This window comes from Dama dama, chromosome 5 (assembly GCF_033118175.1).
Source record: "Dama dama isolate Ldn47 chromosome 5, ASM3311817v1, whole genome shotgun sequence".
NCBI lineage: Eukaryota > Metazoa > Chordata > Mammalia > Artiodactyla > Cervidae > Dama > Dama dama.
The window spans coordinates 109,267,252-109,288,029 of record NC_083685.1 but is presented as its reverse complement, the minus strand read 5'-3'; the positions used below and the strand labels follow the sequence as shown (position 1 = coordinate 109,288,029).

The window sequence follows — 20,778 nt, the reverse complement described above, 5'->3', positions numbered from 1 at the left end:
CCAAGAAACATAAATCTGAGTTCTGGTTCTAACTCCTTGCTTTGCTTCAGCTGGTAACCCCATATCTATCAGCTGAACTTTCCTGGCTGCTAAATAGAGCATGCATGCTAAGTCGCTTCAGTCGTGTCCTACTCTTTGTGACCCTTTGGGCTGTAGTCATCCAGGTTTCTCTGTCCATGGTATTCTCCAGGCAAGAATACAGAAGTGGGTTGTCATTTCCTCCTTCAGGAGATCTTCCTGACCCGGATATCGAACTTTCCTCTCTTAGGCCTCCTACATTAGTAAGTGGGTGCTTTACCACTAGGGCTAGCTGGGAAGCCCACTAAATAGTGCTGATGAGGTCCAAAAGAGGAAGGGAAAGAAATTCCCTGACGATCCAGAGGTTTTGACTCTGTGCTTTCACTACCTGAGGGCCTAGGTTTGTTCCTTGGTCAGGGAACTAGGATCCCACAAGCAGTGTGGTGTGGCCACCCTCACTCCCTCCCCAAAAAAAAAAAAAAAAAAATTAAAAAGAGGAAGGGCAGCAAAACTTATGCCACTTTCTCACAATAGAGAAACTGAAAACCCAGGTCTTTCTACAAAACCCAGGCCTTCTCTGTCATGCCAGGCTCTCTTGAGTCCAAGGGAAAGATGGGAGCCCTGCTTAGGGTTGGATCTTAGGGCTGATCCACAGCTGTTGGAAAACCCAGGGTGAGAGGGAGGAGTTGGTGTATTCCACAGACTCCCCTCCAGCAGAACACAGCAGGTTGGCTTATTTTATTTTACTTTTTAGCAGCGCGGGTTTGCAGGCTCTTAGTTCCCCAGTCAGGGATTAAACCTGGGCTTCCCTGGTGGCTCAGATGGTAAAGCGTTTGCCTGCAATGTGGGAGACCCGGGTTCAATTGCGGGGTCAGGAAGATCCCCTGAAGAAGGAAATGGCAATCCACTCCAGTACTCTTGCCTGGAAAATCCCATGGATAGAGGAGCCTGGTAGGTGATGGTCCATGGGGTCGCAAAGAGTCGGACACAACTGAGCTACTTCACTTTCACTCAGCAGTGAAAACATGGACTCCTAACCACTGGACTGCCAGAAAACTCCCAGCTTGGCTTATTTGAGAGTCATTGAACCTGGGCAAATCTCCATTCTACTTCTCATTTCTCTTTTTTGTGGAGCCCGGGAAGGGGTCAAGTCAGGTGGTAACAGGTCCTCCTGTCAAAATTGACACTCTCCCCTCCCTTCCCCACCCCATCCCACCCCACCCCTGCCCTGCACAGCATCTTACAGCATCTCCAAACATCTCAGAAACCCATCATTTAATTTCCTCTTCCTCCCAAAAATCCCAGGTGACAGACACCCCACAGTACCAGCAAACCCATTTTACAGGAGAGGTGTACTGATGTGCCCAGAGCCACACCACCAGAAAGAGCCAGAATCCTCTACTCTTTTTAGCTTCAGAGATCATGGTGGTTGGGGTCCAGGCCTTGGATATCTGTCCCCAAATAAGGGATGAAGGGGGAAACAATTCCAGGTCACAGGTCATTAGATCTGATTTTCGCCACTCTCCAGTCTCAGCTCCACATTTCTTTTTCCTCTTCCCTCTCTACCCAGGAACACAGACCTCACCCAGGCCCACCCCTGGCCTTTTGGAAAGGCTTGGGGGATAGCTATTAGCGCTAGGGCAATAGGACTCCTGACTCCCTGGGATTTCTTGTTGCTGTCTCTGCTGAACTCCGTTTGGACACCCTCCCCATCCCAGCTTCAGCCTCCAGCCATCCAGCACCAACCTATTGGAGAGGGAGGGGCCTTTCTGTTTGGCTCAAGGCGGCCTGGGACAACAGTGGGGAGAAAGGAGTTAAAGCCGGGTCCCAGGATCACCAGGGCTGGGAAGTTCCGGTGGCCCAGCCTGGAATGGAATGGGGAGACCAGCTAGGAAGAGCGGTTTGGGACGGAAGCGGGGGGCGGTGCCAGCCATGCTAATCCGCGCTTCGGTTCCATCCGCGCTTGGCATCCACTGGTAAACCGCACCCCCGCACCCCACCACCCCCCGCCCTCAGCCCCTTGGCAAGGTTTCTAATGTCCCCCAGAGTGGCCACCCTCACCCTAGGCCAGTCGGAGACCTGAGCTTGCCGGGAGAGGCGTGCGTCCCTGCAGCCTCCCTCCCATTGTCTGTGCAGAGCAAGCGGAGGGGCTGCGAGGGGCGGGGCCGCGACTGGCGGAGGGAGGGAGGGAGGGAGGGGCGGGGGGAGATGCTGAGCCTTCAGGGGCGGAGGAGGCGGCGGCAGCAGAGAGAGCGGGAGGAGGGAGGGAACGCAGGAAGAGGGCAACCGAAGGCCGGGCCAGGTGGCTGGACCGGGTGCTGGCTACGCTGCTCTCGGTTCCGACGGCCTCTCTCATGCGTTGAGGGTGCCCGGCTGGGCCGGGCCGGCGGCCGGAGGGGAGGCTCCTCTCCATGGTCCAGAAGACCAGCATGTCCCGGGGCCCTTACCCATCCTCCCAGGAGATCCCCATGGAGGTCTTCGACCCCAGCCCGCAGGTGAGGTGTGATGGCCGGGATCGAGGGAAGGGGGCCGCTCCCGTGGACCTGGTGGGGTCGGATCGAGGGGGGACCGGGGAGAGAGGGGTTACATGCCCGGCGTGGAGGGGAAAAGGCTCTGCGCCCCCCATCCCTGCCAGTGAATGATTGATAGGCGCTTGGCTGGGAGTTGTGCTGCGGTTTTGCAGAGCGGGGAGGGGGCGGTCGGGCCGCCTGTCACCCTCGCCTCCTCTCCCCCGCGTCAGGGGCTTTGCTCCTTGGGTACCGGCTCCAGTGGGTTAAGAGTGTGGGTGCTGGCGGCGGGATCCGGGGGTTGAGGGAGGCTAGAGAGCGAGCTCAGGCAATGGGGGCGACGCAGAGCACGCTCAGGGGCTCCGGGCGGGTGTGGGTAGAGTGGGGGTGGCACTGGGAGATGGCCGAGGCGGTGGTCAGAGGGCGGTGCCAGCAGGCCTTCAGAGCTGCGGACACTGGCCCTCGAGGGTGGAGAAGGGACCAGCACCGAGCTAGGCCCCCGTCCCAGCCACTTCAGTTCCACCTCTATGTTAGACCACCTCCCCTCCCCCGACACCCGTGTTAGCCCTTCCCGACCCATCCCCCTAGCCCCAGAAAACGCCTCCAAAGTTTGGAAAGTTGGATGGATGCCAACTCACTGTCCTGGAGGGGAAGAAACTGTTACCTGGGCGGGGGAGGCGGGGGGTGCGGAGGGGTCTGCTGCCCCACCCCCACTCACACTTTTCCTGTACCCACTGGTTACCCCCAAGAAGGGATTTTCTTGGGGTGGAGGGTGCTGGTGGAGTGACCAACAGAGTCTGGGGTGGTCGTGCCCAAGAATTTCTCTGGGACATGTCCTTTTCCATTCTGGCAACACCCCAAGGCTAGGATAGCATTAACTCTTTTTTTGCTGTGGCCAGCCTGGAGCAACTGTAACCACCATGATAGTATGGCTGATGGGCACGTGGTGGGGGGGGGTGTCAGATCAGACCTAAAAATACTTCCTTTCTCCACCCCAGGCCCCTTGGAGCCTGGGAGGCAGCTGACTGGGGCCTTCCTTTCAGCTGTCCCTTGTCCCTCTGAGTGCCACTCCCTTTTCCTAGCCTGGGATAGTGGTGATGTTGTGAAAGAGAGCTTTGTGCTCACTGGGGGAATCCTCTTAAATTCATAGGGATCCTCAATCTTAGAGGTTGGATACATGTCTGGTTCGAGAGAAGGTGAGGGAGGGAGGATTCTTGAAGGGTTCCCAGGTGTCTTGCCCATCTATCCATCCATCTCATTGTACTCAAGCCCAAGGAACCAGAGCCTCTAGTCTGGTTGTGGCTTATCTAGCTTCTTTGGCAAAGAAACTCTAGGATGGAGGTTGTAGACAGCGGCTTGGAGGGCCTGGACCCTCAATCATCCCATCTCACTCTAGATTGCCTGGGGGCCGATGTGTATATGTGAGTTGAGGAGGGCAAAGAAGCAACCCCCTTTCCAGGAGGCCTGGAAATACTCGAATCGGTGGCTACTTGAGAGGTCAGGCAGTGTCCACACCACCCAAGCCAGGAGCCCAGCCAGCGGGACTGGGCCCGGCTTCCCGGAGGCCCTGCTGGGGCTGTGTCCTCAGTTTTTCTTGGGGGAGGGCCAAGGGGCATTTAGATTATGCAGCCTGGTGGGCATCATGGGACAGGATGTGGGCAGTGGCAGCTGAGGGCTAGAGGGCTTGATGTCTCTTGCCCCCTTGGGAAGAGGTATGATCACTGTGATTGTGAAAAGGGGGCTGAAAAAAAGTCCTACCAGGATGAGGGGTGTGCTAAATCTGCCCCCATGGGTCAAGGTTAGGGTTAAATATTTACTTTCCAAATACAGTTTCATGTCCCCTCCCCTCCTCCCTAGAAATCTAATAGCTTTAGGTCTCTAAGACCAGAGAGCTGCAACTCCCCTCCCCACTCTGCAAAAAACAAGGCAAGAGTTGGGCTCAGGAAAGCCAAGCTGGGTCTGGGTTGGCGATTCCTCTTCTCTCTGGGGGCTCTAGGCACACTCAGCCCGGTTCTGCTCCAGCTGAAATGGAGAGGGAAGGGTACTTTCCCCGGGGGCTCTCTCCACACCCCCAGCACTGCAGGCAGTCTCTCCCTTCCCCGCCCCCCCAGGCCTCTGCAGCCTGCCCAGCATCTTAATTAGCTTTGCTGCCTAATGAGCTTCCAGCTTCTCAGCACCTCCCCCTTCCCAACCTCTGACTTGGTTTGGGGGTTTCTGTGTGTGCTTCCTAGGGCTCTCTTGCTCTGTCCCCCACCCCATGTCTGTGGTCTGGGCCCTCCCTCTCCCTTGGGCTGTACCATCTCAGGAAGAAAATGGAGGGGCAGGCTCTTGAGATCAGGGAATGATATTTCCAAGGTTTGGCAGTAGTTCTGGACTTGATGGGGTGAGGGTTGGGCCAGGGTCTTTGAGATTCTACTCTTGTTCCTTCCTGGCTTCTCCAGGGCAAATACAGCAAGAGGAAAGGGCGGTTCAAAAGGTCAGATGGGAGCACATCCTCGGATACAACATCCAACAGCTTTGTCCGCCAGGTAAATGGGGAGGCTGGGTTGAGAGGAGGGAGGTGGCTGGTTGGTGGAGATCAGGATTGGTGAGCTGGGTCTGAGGCTTTCTCCAGGCACCCTCCCCCACATCATTTGTTACCTGCCTAGAACCACCCCATCACCCTTACACCCAGTGACCTCCTCTGCATATACTGTCAGCTGTACCCACTCCCTCAGCCCCCGCCCAGCCCCTCCCCCAGCACCAGGCACCAGCCCCTGCTGCCTGCCTGCGTCATCTCATTCAGGGACAGCCTGGCCTGCCTCCTTCTAGCTTGCTTCAGGCTGTCACCCACTCCCCCTGCCGGCTGTCTTCTTCCCTGTCCTCCCCCAGAATCTGTGACAGCATGGGGTAGAGGGAGGTCCTACGAAATGAGGAGCCAGGATATTTGGGTCCCTGGAGCCCTGATTAGGTGTGGATCAGGGGAAACGCCCTCCTCACATCCAGTTGTGACTGTTCTTTATTTTTTTATTTTTTTTGGTGACTGTTCTTTAATATACAGAGAGAATGTGTGTTGAGGGGGTGGAGGAGAGGCAGCAGGAAGTTGATTTTAGAGAGGACTTCAACCCAACACCCCTGAATGAAAGGGCGGGGGGTTTAAGTGAATGGCCTTCTGGGGTGTTCTGTTCTCAGTCAGGAAGTTGCCATTCTCATCTCTGTCCTAACTCTCACCCCCAGGCCATCTCAGGCTCAGGGAGAGACAGTGAGAGAGCCATGTGGTTGCTATGACTACAGAGCATCTCAACAAAGCCTGGTACCCAAAAAAGGCGAGAGGGGCTTAGGATCAGACAAGGAAGGAGTACATCGAAGAAAACATGGGCAGGCACATGAGGACAGAGAACAGTAGGAAAGTCAGCCACCCCCAGGCCAAGAGAGAGAGGGTGATGCCAGGCAGATCCACTACTGATTGGAGTGAGGCCCTTCTTTTTGATTCTTCTGTCTCCACAACACTTGGCACTCGAAAGCCCAGGCCTGACTTAAGAGGGTCAGGAAAGGGACCTTTCGTCCCAGGATTCTTAAATACACATACAAATGGGAACTCCTTTCTTTGATCTTTCCCTCATCCCTTGTGTGTGTTGTAGGACTGGGCCAGGGCCAGGGCTAGGAAAAATGACACTGTGCTCAATGGAGCCCCTCTTGACAGAAAAGGGCCTCATTCCTTCAGTGTTTGCCAACCTAGGGGATCAGACCCCAGTTTCTAATCCTTTTTCTGCTCAGCTCCCCAGCTCTGACCCCCAGTAGGTGGCAGGGAGTGGGGGGGCAGGCCTTGCCACATCTCTGAGCTAAATATACCCTAGCAGTTTGCACATGTAGCAACTCTGCTTGTAACCTGAGCCCCCTGGGGGAACGGGCAGTTTGGGCCACCCCCTAGGCCAGCAGGGCCAGGCTCTGAGGGCGCCGGGATGGAGGCGCCCAACCAGACCCTCGTAGTGGTGAGCTGGGGATGGAGTGAAGGTGGGGGTGGGGGGTGGGAGCAGCCCCTCAGGAAAGCTGGTGGGAGGCCTTCACTCCAGCCTGTTTCCTTGCCTTCTCACTATTTCCTTGTCTCCCGCCATTTCTGGTATGCACGCATTTGTGTGTGTGTGTGTGTGTGTGTGTGTGTGTGTGTGTGTGTGTGTGTGTGTGTTGGGGTCAGTAAGTGCCTCTCCCTCATCATCTCTGGGTCTGTTCCTCTGGCTCTCCTGGTGGCTGTCTTCCTGACTCTGAGTGCTCAGGAGGGATAAAGAGTAGTTGATTCACTGGTTTTCACTCTTTCCTTTGTATCGCTTTTCCAGCTTCTATGAAAACCCCACCCCACCCCCTAGTTTTCCTCTCAGAGTCTCCCATTTTCCTGATTTGGCTGGGAAACAGATGGGCCGCCACACTGGCTGATGACGAGGGCACTCTGGGGAGATGGGACTTGGTCTTCTTTCTTTCCAAGGTCCCCTCCATACCAGGCTAATGGGCATTCCTGGCCAAGTGACCCCTTCCTGTCTTCAGGAAAAAAACCTCCCACCCCTGCAGTCTTACCCTTTCATCACATCCCCTCCTGCCCTTTGTAGCAATAAATGCACGCCTTCTGGCTCCCGTCCTCACGTGCCCTTGGGACGCAGACACTGAAGGTGCTCCCCTGCCCCTGCACTGTAGGCACTCACATGGATCGGTATGCATTCAGTCATGCACCAGGACATACCATGGAGCACACACTCCCAAACAGTCTTGAAGTTGCACATCCAAGCACACCCATGAATGAGCATGTTCATTCACCTCCTGGGCTATGTGTGCCTTACATATGTGTCTGCATTGCTGACGGAGTTCCTTGTGCCCTGGATGGTCCGTGTGGTCAAGGCCAGCTTCCTGGCACACCCAGACTTCTGAACCCGCCTTAATGCTGGCAGTTGGCCACCCCAATACAGGGGAAAAGCCTGCTCGTGTTCTTCTCTTGATGTATTTCTCCTGTCTGCCCCACCCCAGGAACCTTGGGTTCTTTTTTGTATCTTCTAAGAGCCTAAGGGTTGGGGCTTTCCAGCTTCTGGCAGGGGAAGTAGGATTCTATCTTCCCTAGCCCTTGAGCAGAAGGTAGCAAATTTTTTTGTGGCCCTAGCATGTGGAGCAGGCTGCCCATGGCCACCAGTGCAGAGGGCTCAGACCTAAGCTGGTGCCTGTGGCCCCTGGAAGGACTCACTGGGCCTGTGCTGAGTCTGTCTCCGCGGGTTCTGGGGGCAGGGGAGGGAAGGAGGAGCAGGGAGTGGAGACTGACCCTTGGCACTCCGCCTCTGCACTGCACCCTATCAGGTTCCCACCCCTCCCTGGGCCCCAGGCAGCTGTCCTTGGACCTGCCATAATTCCCTGCTTGTTGCTATCACCCTTTCTAGGGCCACACTCTTCCCAGGGGCCTGCAGACCTCATTCTCAGGCTCTTTCTGTAATACCACCTTCTCCTAGCCCTTGTGGTCTCACGCTGGTGCCTTCTGCGACCCAGGAGCTGGGGAAGCAGCATTGGCTCTGAGCTGGCCCTGTCTGTTTTCAGGGCTCAGCAGAGTCCTACACCAGCCGTCCGTCAGACTCTGACGTGTCTCTGGAGGAGGACCGGGAAGCCTTAAGGAAGGAGGCAGAGCGTCAGGCATTAGCCCAGCTAGAGAAAGCCAAGGTGAGAAAGATGGGAGGGGCTGTGCTGGTACTGTTTGCCTTACCTCATGCCTTAGAGACAGCCTGGACAGACCTGAGTCAGGTCTTGGCCCAGCCACTTCCTGGCGGATATACGCCTCCCATGTGCCTCTGTCTTTCATCTGTAAAAATGTAAGCTATAATACCTGCCTCCTTATAAAGTGTAATAAGTGCTTAAAACTGTTTCCACACATAATAGGAGCTACACATTTCCACTCTTTCTGGGTTGACTCTTGTTAGCTGTGAGATCTTAGGCAATTCATTTAACCATTCTGAACTTTAGTTTTCCCATTCATTCAAGTGAATATGATAATAGCACTTTGTAGGATTTTTGTAATGAATAAATAAGATAATGGATGTGAAACATATAACACAGTGCTTGGCAAACTAAACAGTAGCTGTTATCATTATTATTACTATCTATTATTATTACTACTATGACTATTCCTTCTTGGTGTCATTTTGGGGTCCCCCACCACCTATACTTATTCCCTGATGCCCCCCTCCATCCTGAGAGGACTGAGTTCTGTTTTTTGCTTTTTTTTTTTTTTTACTGTGAAATTTAATATACACATAAAAAACTGCATAAGCCATTCAGTGTATACTTTTGTTTTTTTAATAACTTTTTTATGTATAGTTGATTTACAGTGTTGTATTAGTTTCAGGTGCACAACAACATGATTCAGTCATACATGTATATATATTCTTTTTCAGATTCTTTTTCATTATAGGTTTTTACAGGATTTTGAACATAGTTCCCTCTGCTATACAGTAGGTCTGTGTTTACTTTGTATATAGTAGTGTGTATAATGTGTATCTTAGTGAATTTACAAAACAAACCTCTCCATAATCACCACCCCAGTCAGGAAGTTGTACATCCCATCGTGATTTAACTCTCTGGTTGTCATCCACCCTGGGTGCCTCCTCTAGACCAAGCCAGTGGCATTTGCTGTGCGGACAAATGTCGGCTACAACCCATCTCCAGGGGATGAGGTGCCTGTGCAGGGAGTGGCCATCACCTTCGAGCCGAAGGACTTCCTGCACATCAAAGAGGTGGGGAGAGACCACTTGGCCATCTGGAGGGAGGGCAGTGTAGTGTGTGCCAGGAGAGGGGCAAGTCAGAGATCTGGTGGAAAAAGACTTCTGAACCAAGCAGAGCTGGGCTAAATCTGCTCTGTGATCTTAGACAAATCTTTCCACTTCTCTGAGCTTCAGATTTTTCACTGGTAACGTGCAATGGTAATACCTAGGTTGCGGGGTTGTTGGGAGGGTTTGTGAAGAGGCCTGTCGGTGGAGTGGCAGTGTGCCGGGCACACGGAGGTGTCAGCACCTGCTTCGCTACCCACCTTTCCAGGGTAGAGCTGACCCATGGCGGGAGGAAGGACTCTCAGAACAGAGATGTGCTTGGGGGTGGGGTGCTCCAGGGCACAAGAGGATGCTGGTCCTGGAGAGTCCTGAGAATTGGGAGCTGTATGCAGAGGCTGGTGCTGGGTCTCTTTGAGGGTGCCATGCCCTGGGCAGAGAAGGCAAGACTGGGGGGTGGTATCTCCTGGGGCTGGCTGCTGGCTTGTACCTCTAATCTCCCCCACCCCACCTGCCGTTGTTGTTTGCAGAAATACAATAATGACTGGTGGATCGGGCGACTGGTGAAGGAGGGCTGTGAGGTTGGCTTCATCCCCAGCCCTGTCAAACTGGACAGCCTGCGCCTGCTGCAGGAACAGAAGCTGCGCCAGAACCGCCTCAGCTCCAGGTGTCTGGCTGGGGGCGGGGCACTCCCACCCCCGGGAGAGGCCAGCCAGCCAGGAGTAGGCCCCAAGGGTTGACCTGATATTCTGAGGACAGTGGCCCGAGGCCTCGAGGCCTCGCCGGTGGGGCTGGTGAAGGAGGGCCGCGGAGGGGGGCGGGACAGCCTGTGAGAGCACGAGATCCCCCGCCCTCACACCCGCCTCTTTGCTCACGGCCCGTCTGCCTCTCTGCCCACACAGCAAATCAGGTGACAACTCCAGCTCCAGCCTGGGAGACGTGGTGACTGGCACCCGCCGCCCCACGCCCCCTGCCAGTGGTAAGAGCGGCCACCACCCCACGGGTGGGGTGGTCTCCCCATTGCCTGTCCCTTCCTTTCCCTGCAGTAAGGGGTATCCCAACCCTGAGTCCTCCAAATACATCCAGTGGTACCCCCTCCATGAAGAGCAGGGCACCCCACAAGCTGGGCTGGTCAGTCAGCACCCACTCTCTCATGTCTGTCCTCTCCCATTTCTTCGGTAGCTCCATCTCTCCTCCTGACTCCCCCGCCCCCTACCCCCCCATTCATTTCTCCCAGCCCTGTTCCATTCACCTCTTCTTCTTTCTTTTTTCCCCATCCCATCCCTGCGTTCTGTACTTGTGTCTCCATGTCCATCTCACTCCTCCCCACCTCGCCTCCTTCCTTCCTCAATCCTGACTCTCCGGTCCAGGTAATGAAATGACTAACTTAGCCTTTGAACTAGACCCCCTAGAGTTAGAGGATGAGGAGGCAGAGCTCGGGGAGCAGAGCGGCTCTGCTAAGACTAGTGTTAGCAGTGTCACCACCCCGCCACCCCACGGCAAGCGCATCCCCTTCTTCAAGAAGGTAATTCTTGCTGGGTTCTTGTGAGAGGGGAGGTCAGGGTCCAGCTCTTTGGTGGGTGGAGGGGGGCTGGAATGGATTCAGATGTGGTATTGGCCTGATTTTGTGGGGATCAGGCCTTCCTGCCGAGGAAGAGGGAAGGGTAGAGTGGCACCAAGAATGGGCATGTCTGTCTCCATACACAACCCCACCCTGGCCCTCTTCCCTGGAAGGGATGGTTCTCGCCATGGAAGCAGCCCTTCTAGCCCCCGCCCCCCAACTGAAAGCAGATCTGGTTGTAATGAAACCTGACGTTTCCCCCTCACTCCCAGTGGCATATTCCATGTTTGCCCTCGCCCCCACACGTGAAGGGGAAAGTGGAATGGTGACACTTCTTTGCCCTTTTCGGATCCCATGGGGTGCCCAGGGATCTCCTGGTTGCAGAGCAAGACAGTTAAGGGAACCCTTACAATGGGCAGGTTGGCCTGCACTGGGGCCAGGAGATGGGCACCAAATGAGGGGCTATCACTCTTCCCAGCTTTTTTCCCAGACCCAGAAAGGGGGTAGAGGATGTCTGATTATTCCCAAGCTCACTGGACTGGCTGTCAGTCCCACTCCTGGCCCTGATCCAGGGCCATCTCTGGCTCCCCCTTGGCATGGGGCCCCATCCCCTCTCTCTGGCTCTGTCTGTCACTAACACGCATGCCCTGTTATCTCTCCTCGTCCGCCCGCTCTCCCTCCCTCTCTTGTCCTGGCTCCTCCCTTGCCCTCTGCCCCTGCCTGGGTACCCTCCCCTTTCTCCTCCCCCTCCCCCATCTTGGCAATCTGGACCCAGCCAAACAGAAGCAGAAGTCGGTGAGTAGCATAGCTTTCTATGTCTCCCTCCCCACTCCCTGGGATGAGCTAGGGGACCTTCTAACACCCATTCCCATATCTGCCCCCATTTCCCCCCACCCTTCCTGGTTCTCCCTCACCATACCTCCCCACCCCCACCCTGATCCCCCACATCTGGGCTTTGGGACCAGGGGGAGGAAAGGCTGCATGGGGGATCCTGGAGACAGGGGGAAAGGGGCTAATGCCATCTCCACTCTGGGGTTTCCCCTCCCTGCTTCCCCCTAGACAGAACACGTGCCCCCTTATGACGTGGTACCTTCCATGAGGCCCATTATCCTGGTGGGACCGTCGCTCAAGGGCTATGAGGTAGGAGCCCCTCGAGGGGCATAGGGACCAGAGGGGCCCAGACTGCCAGAAAGACTCTGTACGGTCTTGAGACTCCAGAGACATCCCCCAGCAGGGTCTCCCCAGGGTTTCCTCCCTAGAGGGCTACAGACCTTCAGAGACCACTCCCCTTCCCAGGGGTCCCCAACCCATGGGGAGACCCACTTGGAAGGGTCTAGTCTTCTCAAAAATCCCCAGAAAAGTCCTCCTAGAGATTCTACCTGAAAGGATCTCTGGAATCAGAGACCCCACTGGAGGCCCCTCAAACTCAGAAGGATCACTTCCTCCCCTGAACAGGGACTCATTCATCTCAGGGATTAAAGAAGAAAATGGAATGTCAGGGGGCAGATACCTAGCAGTCTACCCTTCTTGAGAGCTTTAAACACCTGACTTCTCCTCCTCCTACTCCACCCCCTCCCAACCTCAGGTTACAGATATGATGCAGAAAGCTTTATTTGACTTCTTGAAGCATCGGTTTGATGGCAGGTAAGCCCTTTGGAGCTGGCTCCCCACGCCCACCATGGTTCTCTGCTGCTGGGGTTGGGCAGGATGGCTTGAATGACAATCGTGGAACTCTTGGACTGAGGGCTACGGGGCCAGCCTGGAGCCTAGCGAGGAGGCAGGACATTTTAGCCCACCCTGACCCTTGACACTTTGCCCTGACCCCTAGGATCTCCATCACTCGTGTGACAGCGGACATTTCCCTGGCTAAACGATCAGTCCTCAACAACCCCAGCAAACACATCATCATCGAGCGTTCCAATACACGCTCCAGCCTGGGTGAGCCCATCCCTTGACTCCACCCCCACCCTGCTCTGGGGCCAGATGTGGGAGTGAGGGGGCATCTCCAGAAATGCTCTATCTGCCCACTGCCTCCTGGGAGGCTGCCTTACATTTACCCCTTCCCCATGACTTCACTCCCCTAGCTGAGGTTCAGAGCGAGATCGAGCGAATCTTTGAGCTAGCCCGAACCCTTCAGTTGGTTGCTCTGGATGCCGACACCATCAACCATCCAGCCCAGCTCTCCAAGACCTCACTGGCCCCCATCATTGTTTACATCAAGATCACCTCTCCTAAGGTGGGTACAAGACCCTACTGGGGACAGGAGTGCTCTGGGTGGGCTGCCGGTGTTTAAGCCCCAGGTACTGCTTGCTAATCATGTGACTTCACCTCCTCAAGCCCAGATTCCCTTCTCCATCAATCTCCATTGTCTGGATATTGTGAAGATTCAGCCTAATGTGAATACTTAGCACTTAGCAAATGGTCTGGTATAAGGTACCTCATCATGTATTAATTATTTTAAATATTATTATCAGAGTTGTGCAGGTTAGTCCCCTGTCTCTGCTTTGTTGACCTCCCATCCTTAGTCCAGAAAATAGAAAGAATTCTGTGTGTTCTGCCTCAGTGTCACCCAGCTACTTGGCAGTTGGAAAAAGACCTCTCATGTCTTTTTTTTTTCTCTTGTCTTTTTACTTCAGTCCTTTTTGCTGTACTGCCCTCATTTAGACCTTGATAGAGATGAACTTGGTAGGAAGACTGATTTACTTCTTTGTCATATAGCAGCTCCATTAGTTTCCCCCCCTAGACATTAGTGGTTTTGAGAAACGTGGAAGGTGAGCTAAGTTGAAGGATTTTTTAAAATGTTGCTATATTTATCTGACTGCTCTGGATCTTAGTTGTGACATGCGGGGTCTTTATTGTGTCATGTGGGATTTTTAGTTGCGGCATGCAAACTCTTAGTTGTAGCAATTGGGATCTAGTTCCCTGACCAGGGATGGAACCCAGGTCCCTTGCATTGGGAGTGCAGAATCTTATCCAGTGGATCACAATGGAAGTCCCTAGGTGAAGGATTTGAAGTTAGAAGACAGCATGAGGTTCAGATCCTAGCTCTGAGTGGCTTATTTTAATTAAGTAAAGTTTGTTGTTGGTTTTTTGGTTGTATTGTATTGAGCTTTGGATCTTGGAGAGATAATTTAGCTTTTGCACATTTTTTTCACCTACAAAATGGGAATTATAATCCTTCTCTTGAGGTAGTGATATAAAAAGCCCAGAGTTCTGTCTGACTGATGAAGGCAGTCAGGGGTTAACATTGCATGATAGCACCCTATGAGCTAAGCACCCAGTTTCTAATGAGTATAAAGGGGAGGATGGGATTTAAGTACTTGCTGAGGTGGTTGAAAGGATCAAATGAGATAATGGATGCAAAAGCACTTTGTGAACTAAAAGTAACACACACTTTCCATTGCCCTCACTGAGCACTGACTCTGAGGTTAGGGGTGGGGACTCTGAAGCCAGGCTGCCTGGGTTTATGTTCCACTGCTGCCACTTACCTACTGGCTCTGTGCTCTTTGGGCAGGTCACCTGACTTCTCTATGCCTCAGTTTCCTCATTTGGAAAATAGGAATCCTTAGGTGATGTTTGTGAAGATTAAATAAACAAATTAACCATGCAAAGTGCCTGGTACCTATTAAGTGCTATATGTGTTCAATTCTTGAAGATTTTTATTTTGAAGTAATTTCACATTTATAGGAGAGTTGCAGGAACAGTACAAAGGATCACCTTTGAATACCCTTGACTCAGACTCACCAGTTTTTTAATGGCTTTTTAGAAGTAAAATTCACATGCCATTCAATTCAGCCAATTAAAGCATATAATTAATTTTTTTCAGACTCACTAATTTTGAACATTTTGCCACATCTACTTTAGGGCTTCCCCCATGGCTCAGCAGGTAAAGAACCTGCCTGCAGATGCAGGAAATGTAAGAGATGTGGGTGTGATCCCTGGGTCAGGAAGATCCATGGAGGAGGGCATAGCAACCCACTCCAGTATTCTTGCCTGGAGAATTCCCATGGACAGAGGAGCCTGGGGGGGCTACAGTCCATAGGGTCACACAGAGTCGGACACAACTGAAGTGACTGAGCATGCACACACTTTATGTATGTCTGTATTATGTATATATGTACATATATATATATATATATATATATATATATATCTTTCTTCTGAACTGTTTTAAGTTGTAGCTCTTGTATTTCTTTATCCCTCAAAATTTCAATATGTATTTTTTAAGAACAAGGACATTAACTTACCTGTCAAATTAAAGAAATCTCACTAAAATACTGTCTATCTTCAGTTTTCACCAGTTGTCCCAAAAATGCCCCTTATGGCAATTTCCCCTTCAATCCAGGATCACGTGTTGCATTTAGTTGTTATCTCTCTTTAGTATTTTTTCTTCATTTCATTTTTTTTTCTCCTTAGTAATCTTTAAGCTAAAAACTTTCCTGAGCTTTTCTTCGATTCTCATGAGACTGTCATTTTTGAAGAGTACAGATCACTTATTTTGTAGATTGTTGCTCAACGTGGGTTTGTCTGATGTTTCCCTGTCAATAGATTGAGGTTTTGCATTTCTGGTAGGAATACTACCCAAGTGATGTATCCTTTTGAGTGCATTCCATCAGGAAGCAAAGGATGTTGGTTTGTTGTATTGTTGGTACTGTTAATTTTGACCACTTAGTTAAGGTTGTAGCTCTATGTTTAGCTATTATCATCATTATTATTGTTATCATTGAGATGAGGATTATAATAGTGGCTGCCTAATGGCATTATTGTCAGGACTAAATGAAAAAAAGGACTTTCCTGGTGGTGCAGTGGTAAAGCATCTGGCTGGCAATGTGCAAGTCATGGGTTTGTTTCCTAGGTTGGGAAGATCCCCAGAGAAGGGAATGGCAACCCACTCCAATATTCTTGCCTGGAAAATCCATGGACAGAGGAGCCTGGCAGGCTACAAGTCCATGGGGTCGCAGAAGAGTCGGACATGACTTATCAACTAAACAACAATAAAATGAAAAAAAGCACAGACCTGTGCCAAGGCATAGCAAGTGTCCCTATAAAGGATGGCTGCCTGTTATTAACATGGAGGGGAAGTTGGCTCAGAGAATGAATGAAACCTGTAATGAAGGTTACAGGGGTTGGGAAGGAGAATCACTGCCCTTCATACAATCACCGTTGGAATGTCCCAGGAGAGGCTGGCATGAGACCCAGGAGAGAGCCTGAGCTTTGTGTAGGATGGACACAGGGCTGGTGAGGTCATTTCTCAAAAGGCATCCAGGGCTGAGTGTCATGGAATGTTCCCCCGGCCCTGATACTGTCTCTCCACGTTGGCTCCAACCAGGACCTGACTCTCCAGGTTGGTGCTTTGCAGGGTCCCTCTAGCTCCTCTTTTCCCCCTACCAAACAGGTTCTTCAGAGGCTCATCAAGTCTCGAGGGAAGTCTCAGTCCAAACACCTCAACGTCCAAATAGCAGCCTCAGAGAAACTGGCGCAGTGTCCCCCCGTGAGTGCTCAAAGGGAAGGGAGGGCATTTGGGTTCTCCTGGTTTCCTCTGGCCTGCCGAGAGAGTGACCAGGAACACCTGGGTCCAGTCCAGAGGTGCAGATGGATTTTCTGGGAAAAGAGGGCTGGACAGGCAGTTAGAGACTGTGTTTAAATCCCAGAATCACCACTTCTCTATCGACAGTTAAGCCCCTCTCCACGCCTTGGCTACCTTATATATAGAATGAGGGGAAAAAAAAAAAAAAAAGAATGAGGGAGCTGTAATATCTAGGTGCCAAGATCTCCTTATATATATTTAATTTACATATCTGAGAGCCCTCCTTTTCCTGAACATCCAGAGATTTCTTTTTAACTTTGTCCTTCAACCCCTTGACTCCACCCACTGCCCCCAGGCCACACCCTCACCCCTTGGTCACGCCCAGCTCATCCCAGCCCTGCCCTTAACCCCGCCTCCACAGGAGATGTTTGACATCATCCTGGATGAGAACCAATTGGAGGACGCCTGCGAGCACTTGGCAGAGTACTTGGAAGCCTATTGGAAGGCTACACACCCGCCCAGCAGCACTCCGCCCAATCCGCTGCTGAACCGCACCATGGCTACGGCAGCCCTGGCTGCCAGCCCTGCCCCTGTCTCCAACCTCCAGGTACAAGTGCTCACCTCACTCAGGAGAAATCTCAGCTTCTGGGGCGGGCTAGAGGCCTCGCAGCGAGCCAGGGCGGTGCCCCAGCAGCAGGAGCACACCGTGTAGGTGCCCCGCCCATCTCCCCTCCCGCCCAGGGCTCGGAACTGAGTGCAGGGAACTTGGGGAAGGAAGGGAAGAGTTTTATTTTGTAAAAAATGTGGTGAGTGGCAGCTTCTGGTGTCTGTGGTTTTTGATGGGGTTGGGGCTAGCCGGTGGGGCCTATCTGGGCCTGGTCCCATAAGACTATATCTGCTGCCTTGGGGGCTTCTGCTTTGGGGGCCCTGTAAGATAAGAGACTAGGAAGAAACAGAGGAAAACCAATGTATGTTTGCTGGACTCTACACCCGTTTTAGACTCAACAGAGGTCACAGCATTTTAGATGCAACAGACCAAAGGCCCTCAGACCCAGGGAGTCGCACAGAGCAGGGCCATTAAAACCAGAGAGACTGCCCCCTGCTCCAGAGCCCTAATCTCCAGGGGGTCTCAGAAGAGACCCAAAATGAAGCATATTCTATGAGTTGATATAGAACCTTCCACCCTTCTCTCCCACCCTACCTTGATCTCCCATGGGAGCCATGGCCTATCTCTGAGGTCACACCATTAAGTTCTGGATTAGAGCCAGAAGAAACCCAGGAAATCATTCTAGACCACTGCTTTTCAAATTTGTTTTCGGCACCAGAACCCATTTGTTCACTGAATCTTATGGGAAGTTCAGTGTATAAATAAGGCATCCTTGCTCTGCTTGGAGAAGGCCAGTGGCTTGGCCTCCACTTTAGCTCCACGGGGACCCCTGAAGCTCCCTCTGTCCTGTCCACCCACCCCAGAATTCCAGGGAATGAAAATTGCTGTCTAGCCTAATCCCCATCACAGCCCCACAGAGAAACTGGGCCACTGAGATGGGAGTCACTGCTCAGGGTTTACACAGCTTGAAGTGGCAGGGGATGCACTAGAACCCCACTGGCACCCCACCCAGCAGCCTCCGTGGCCATCTTCATGTGACATTGGTGCTGAGGACAATGAGCCATCTCATCGTTGCCAGTGGGGAATAGAGACCCATCAGCCTTCCCCAGTATTCTTGCCTAGAGAATCCCATGGACAGAGGAGCCTGGTGGGCTCCTGTCCTTAGGGTTGCACAGAGTCGGACACGACTGAAACCACTTAGCATGCATGCATGCATTGGAGAAGGAAATGGCAACCCACTCCAATATTCTTGCCTGGAGTATCCCAGGGACAGAGGAGCCTGGTGGGCTGCCGTCCATGGGGCCGCACAGAGTCAGACACGACTGAAGCGACTTAGCAGCAGCAGCCTTCCCCAGCCTGACGTTTTGAGTCTGTTGAGGGCAGGGGAGGAATCCTATCAACCTTGGAGACTGTCATCTGACTCAGAGTGGAGTAGGGGGAAGTGTGGAGTTCTGGACGCCTATGATTAGGGTCCCATTGGGCTGAAGGAGCTGTATGAAATTCTCTTTAGTATATTTGGGGCAACGACTAACCCAATCAACCACTAACAAGTGGCAATACTAATGTGCTGTTAATGATGATTTAGCCCAAGACAGTGTTAATGAGCGCCTTGAGGAAGGGACGACTAATTGTTCATGGGCTCTCTACCATGATTACCAGGAGAGTCATGCCTTCTCACACCTAAGAAGGTCGGGCGCCCCCTCTCCTAATGGAAGAACAAATGCCTTGAGTTCTGTCCTCTGGCTAGGCTCCAGAGCCGGTTGCCCAGCTGCCCACCCCCTAGGGCCAGCACCCTCCTCCTTCAGCCAGGCTGGGTGTCTTGGTGCCGTCACTAACCTGCCTTGCTTTGTTGTGTTTTTCTCACTCCTGCCTGGTCTGCATGGTGTGTACCGTCTGTCTGCTAACCAGGGACCCTACCTTGCTTCCGGGGACCAGTCGCTGGAACGGGCCACGGGGGAGCACGCCAGTGTGCACGAGTACCCGGGAGAGCTGGGCCAGCCCCCAGGCCTTTACCCCAGCAGCCACCCGCCAGGCCGGGCGGGCACCCTGCGGGCACTGTCCCGCCAAGACACGTTTGATGCCGACACCCCTGGCAACCGAAACTCTGCCTACACGGAGCTGGGAGACTCGTGTGTGGACATGGAGACTGACCCCTCCGAGGGGCCAGGGCTTGGAGACCCTGCAGGGGGCGGCACCCCACCAGTCCGACAGGGATCCTGGGAGGATGAGGAAGAAGACTACGAAGAGGAGCTAACCGACAACCGGAACCGCGGCCGGAATAAGGCCCGCTACTGCGCGGAGGGCGGGGGCCCAGTTCTGGGGCGCAACAAGAACGAGCTGGAGGGTTGGGGGCGGGGCGTCTACATCCGCTGAGGGGCAGGGGCTACACAGTGGGCGGAAGGGCTCTTGAGCCCGAGGGAGGGGAGGGGCGAGGGGCTCACCACGGAGGTGTATCTTGCCTCCAGGGGGCGCTGTCTCCCTCCTTTCAGATGCCTTTGCTCAGTGTGGAGTTTCTTTGGTGGTAACCTTCCACCCAGCTCCTGGGAGTCCCTTAAGCCTCAGCGGCAAGTTTTTACCTACTTGCTGTGGATGGATGGAGGGTGCCCACCTTTCTGCAGTATCCCCTTCTCCACCTCAGGGGGCTCTCTCCCCTCACCCAGAGAAAAGGTGCACTTCCTTAACTCCTTCTACTCCGGGCTTTAAATGAGGGCCCTAAAATGGTGTGGCCCTTTCTTTTTCCAACCTGGAGTATTTGGGAATGGGGGGGGGGGGGGGGGGGGGCTTTTCCTGGAGAGGGAGACCACAGACTCTTTCCCATGAGGGCTCTCTTTCCCCAAAGCCCAGATCCAGCGTCCTTTACCATGAGCCCTGCCCCCAGCACCTGCCCGCAGCTTCCTGGCTTCATTGTCTGGGAGGTGAAAGCTACAGCACTGGAAGCCCCATGGGGAGCTGTCTCACGGAATGGTCTGGTAGAGGCTGGCAGGCGTCAGGTGTAGTGCCCTGTGCCTGCCCAGGACCTAGAGCCCCGAGGAGGAGACCACCCCAGATGCTGCTCCCCGTCCCACCACCTCCATGCCTCAAGCCTTTGCCTACCCCAGGAATGAGCTTTGCCTACCACATCCCTTGCCTGCTGCCATCAGAAGAGGGGGCCCCTCTGCATCTGAGCCCCGCCCCCATCCTCTCGTCACCTGGGCCCATGGAACACTGATCCGCCTCATTTTGAAACCAAAAAAACTGCTTCACTCTCACCCTGAGGCCCCAGGGAAGAGGCCCTATGGTTGGTACCCCAGAGTTAATCACCACCCCCGGGGTTGCCTCTGGACGTCAGATCTCCCCTGGGGGCGGGTGGGGGGCTTGGCTGCTGCTGCTGCTACTCTGTATTTGCCTCTTGTGATCCTGTCCTTTACCCATGTCCACTCCACCCAGGAGAGGCCTTGGTACCCCCTCTGTTCTGGAGTGTCCCTCTGCCTAGCATCCCATAGCCCAGCAGCCCTGCCCCCCCCCCCCCCCCCAGCACCCAGCTGGGCCAGAGAGAGCCGATTGTGCCAACGAGGACTGGGCCCTGCCCGGCTGCCCGCCTCAGGGATGGGCACCTCACGCCTGTCTCGCCACCTCCTGTGCCAATGTCGTCCCACCCCACCCCCCACCTGGGGTGGGGTGCAGCTTCCACTTACTGGTTAGAAGAGACCACTGCCCGACCTTTCCCCTTTCCTGTCTGGTGTCCTGTGCCCCCATCTGTCTGTTCGTCTGTACGACCCTAGAAGTATTTTGCCACATATAAAACCGCCGTC

At 53.6% G+C, this 20,778-nt stretch overlaps 1 protein-coding gene across 4 annotated transcripts; it reads left to right on the top strand.

Moving 5' to 3' along the window:
• The first annotated feature begins 2,252 nt into the window (after nt 1-2,252).
• On the top strand, nt 2,253-20,778 carry CACNB1 (calcium voltage-gated channel auxiliary subunit beta 1). 4 transcript variants are annotated; one of them, XM_061143890.1, is made up of 14 exons: nt 2,253-2,513; nt 4,967-5,053; nt 8,073-8,192; nt 9,140-9,262; nt 9,823-9,959; nt 10,195-10,271; nt 11,629-11,648; nt 11,913-11,993; nt 12,439-12,497; nt 12,682-12,791; nt 12,938-13,089; nt 16,249-16,344; nt 16,802-16,987; nt 18,896-20,778. In XM_061143890.1, exons 1-14 carry the CDS (start codon nt 2,430-2,432, stop codon nt 19,358-19,360), a joined length of 1,797 nt encoding a protein of 598 aa, XP_060999873.1. In that variant the 5' UTR covers nt 2,253-2,429; the 3' UTR covers nt 19,361-20,778. The 4 variants fall into 4 exon arrangements, with proteins under 4 accessions (XP_060999873.1, XP_060999871.1, XP_060999874.1 ...); XM_061143888.1 differs by lacking the exon at nt 11,629-11,648 and adding an exon at nt 10,663-10,817; XM_061143891.1 differs by lacking the exon at nt 11,629-11,648 and having other exon boundaries at nt 11,917-11,993.

Excerpts from the sequence above, each read along its gene's own strand:
- CACNB1 (XM_061143888.1), top strand. The coding sequence starts at position 2,430 with ATGGTCCAGAAGACCAGCATGTCCCGGGGCCCTTACCCATCCTCCCAG. Across the intron at positions 9,263-9,822 it reads ACTTCCTGCACATCAAAGAG|AAATACAATAATGACTGGTG; the intron begins GTGGGGAGAGAC and ends TGTTGTTTGCAG. Across the intron at positions 16,345-16,801 it reads AACTGGCGCAGTGTCCCCCC|GAGATGTTTGACATCATCCT; the intron begins GTGAGTGCTCAA and ends CCGCCTCCACAG.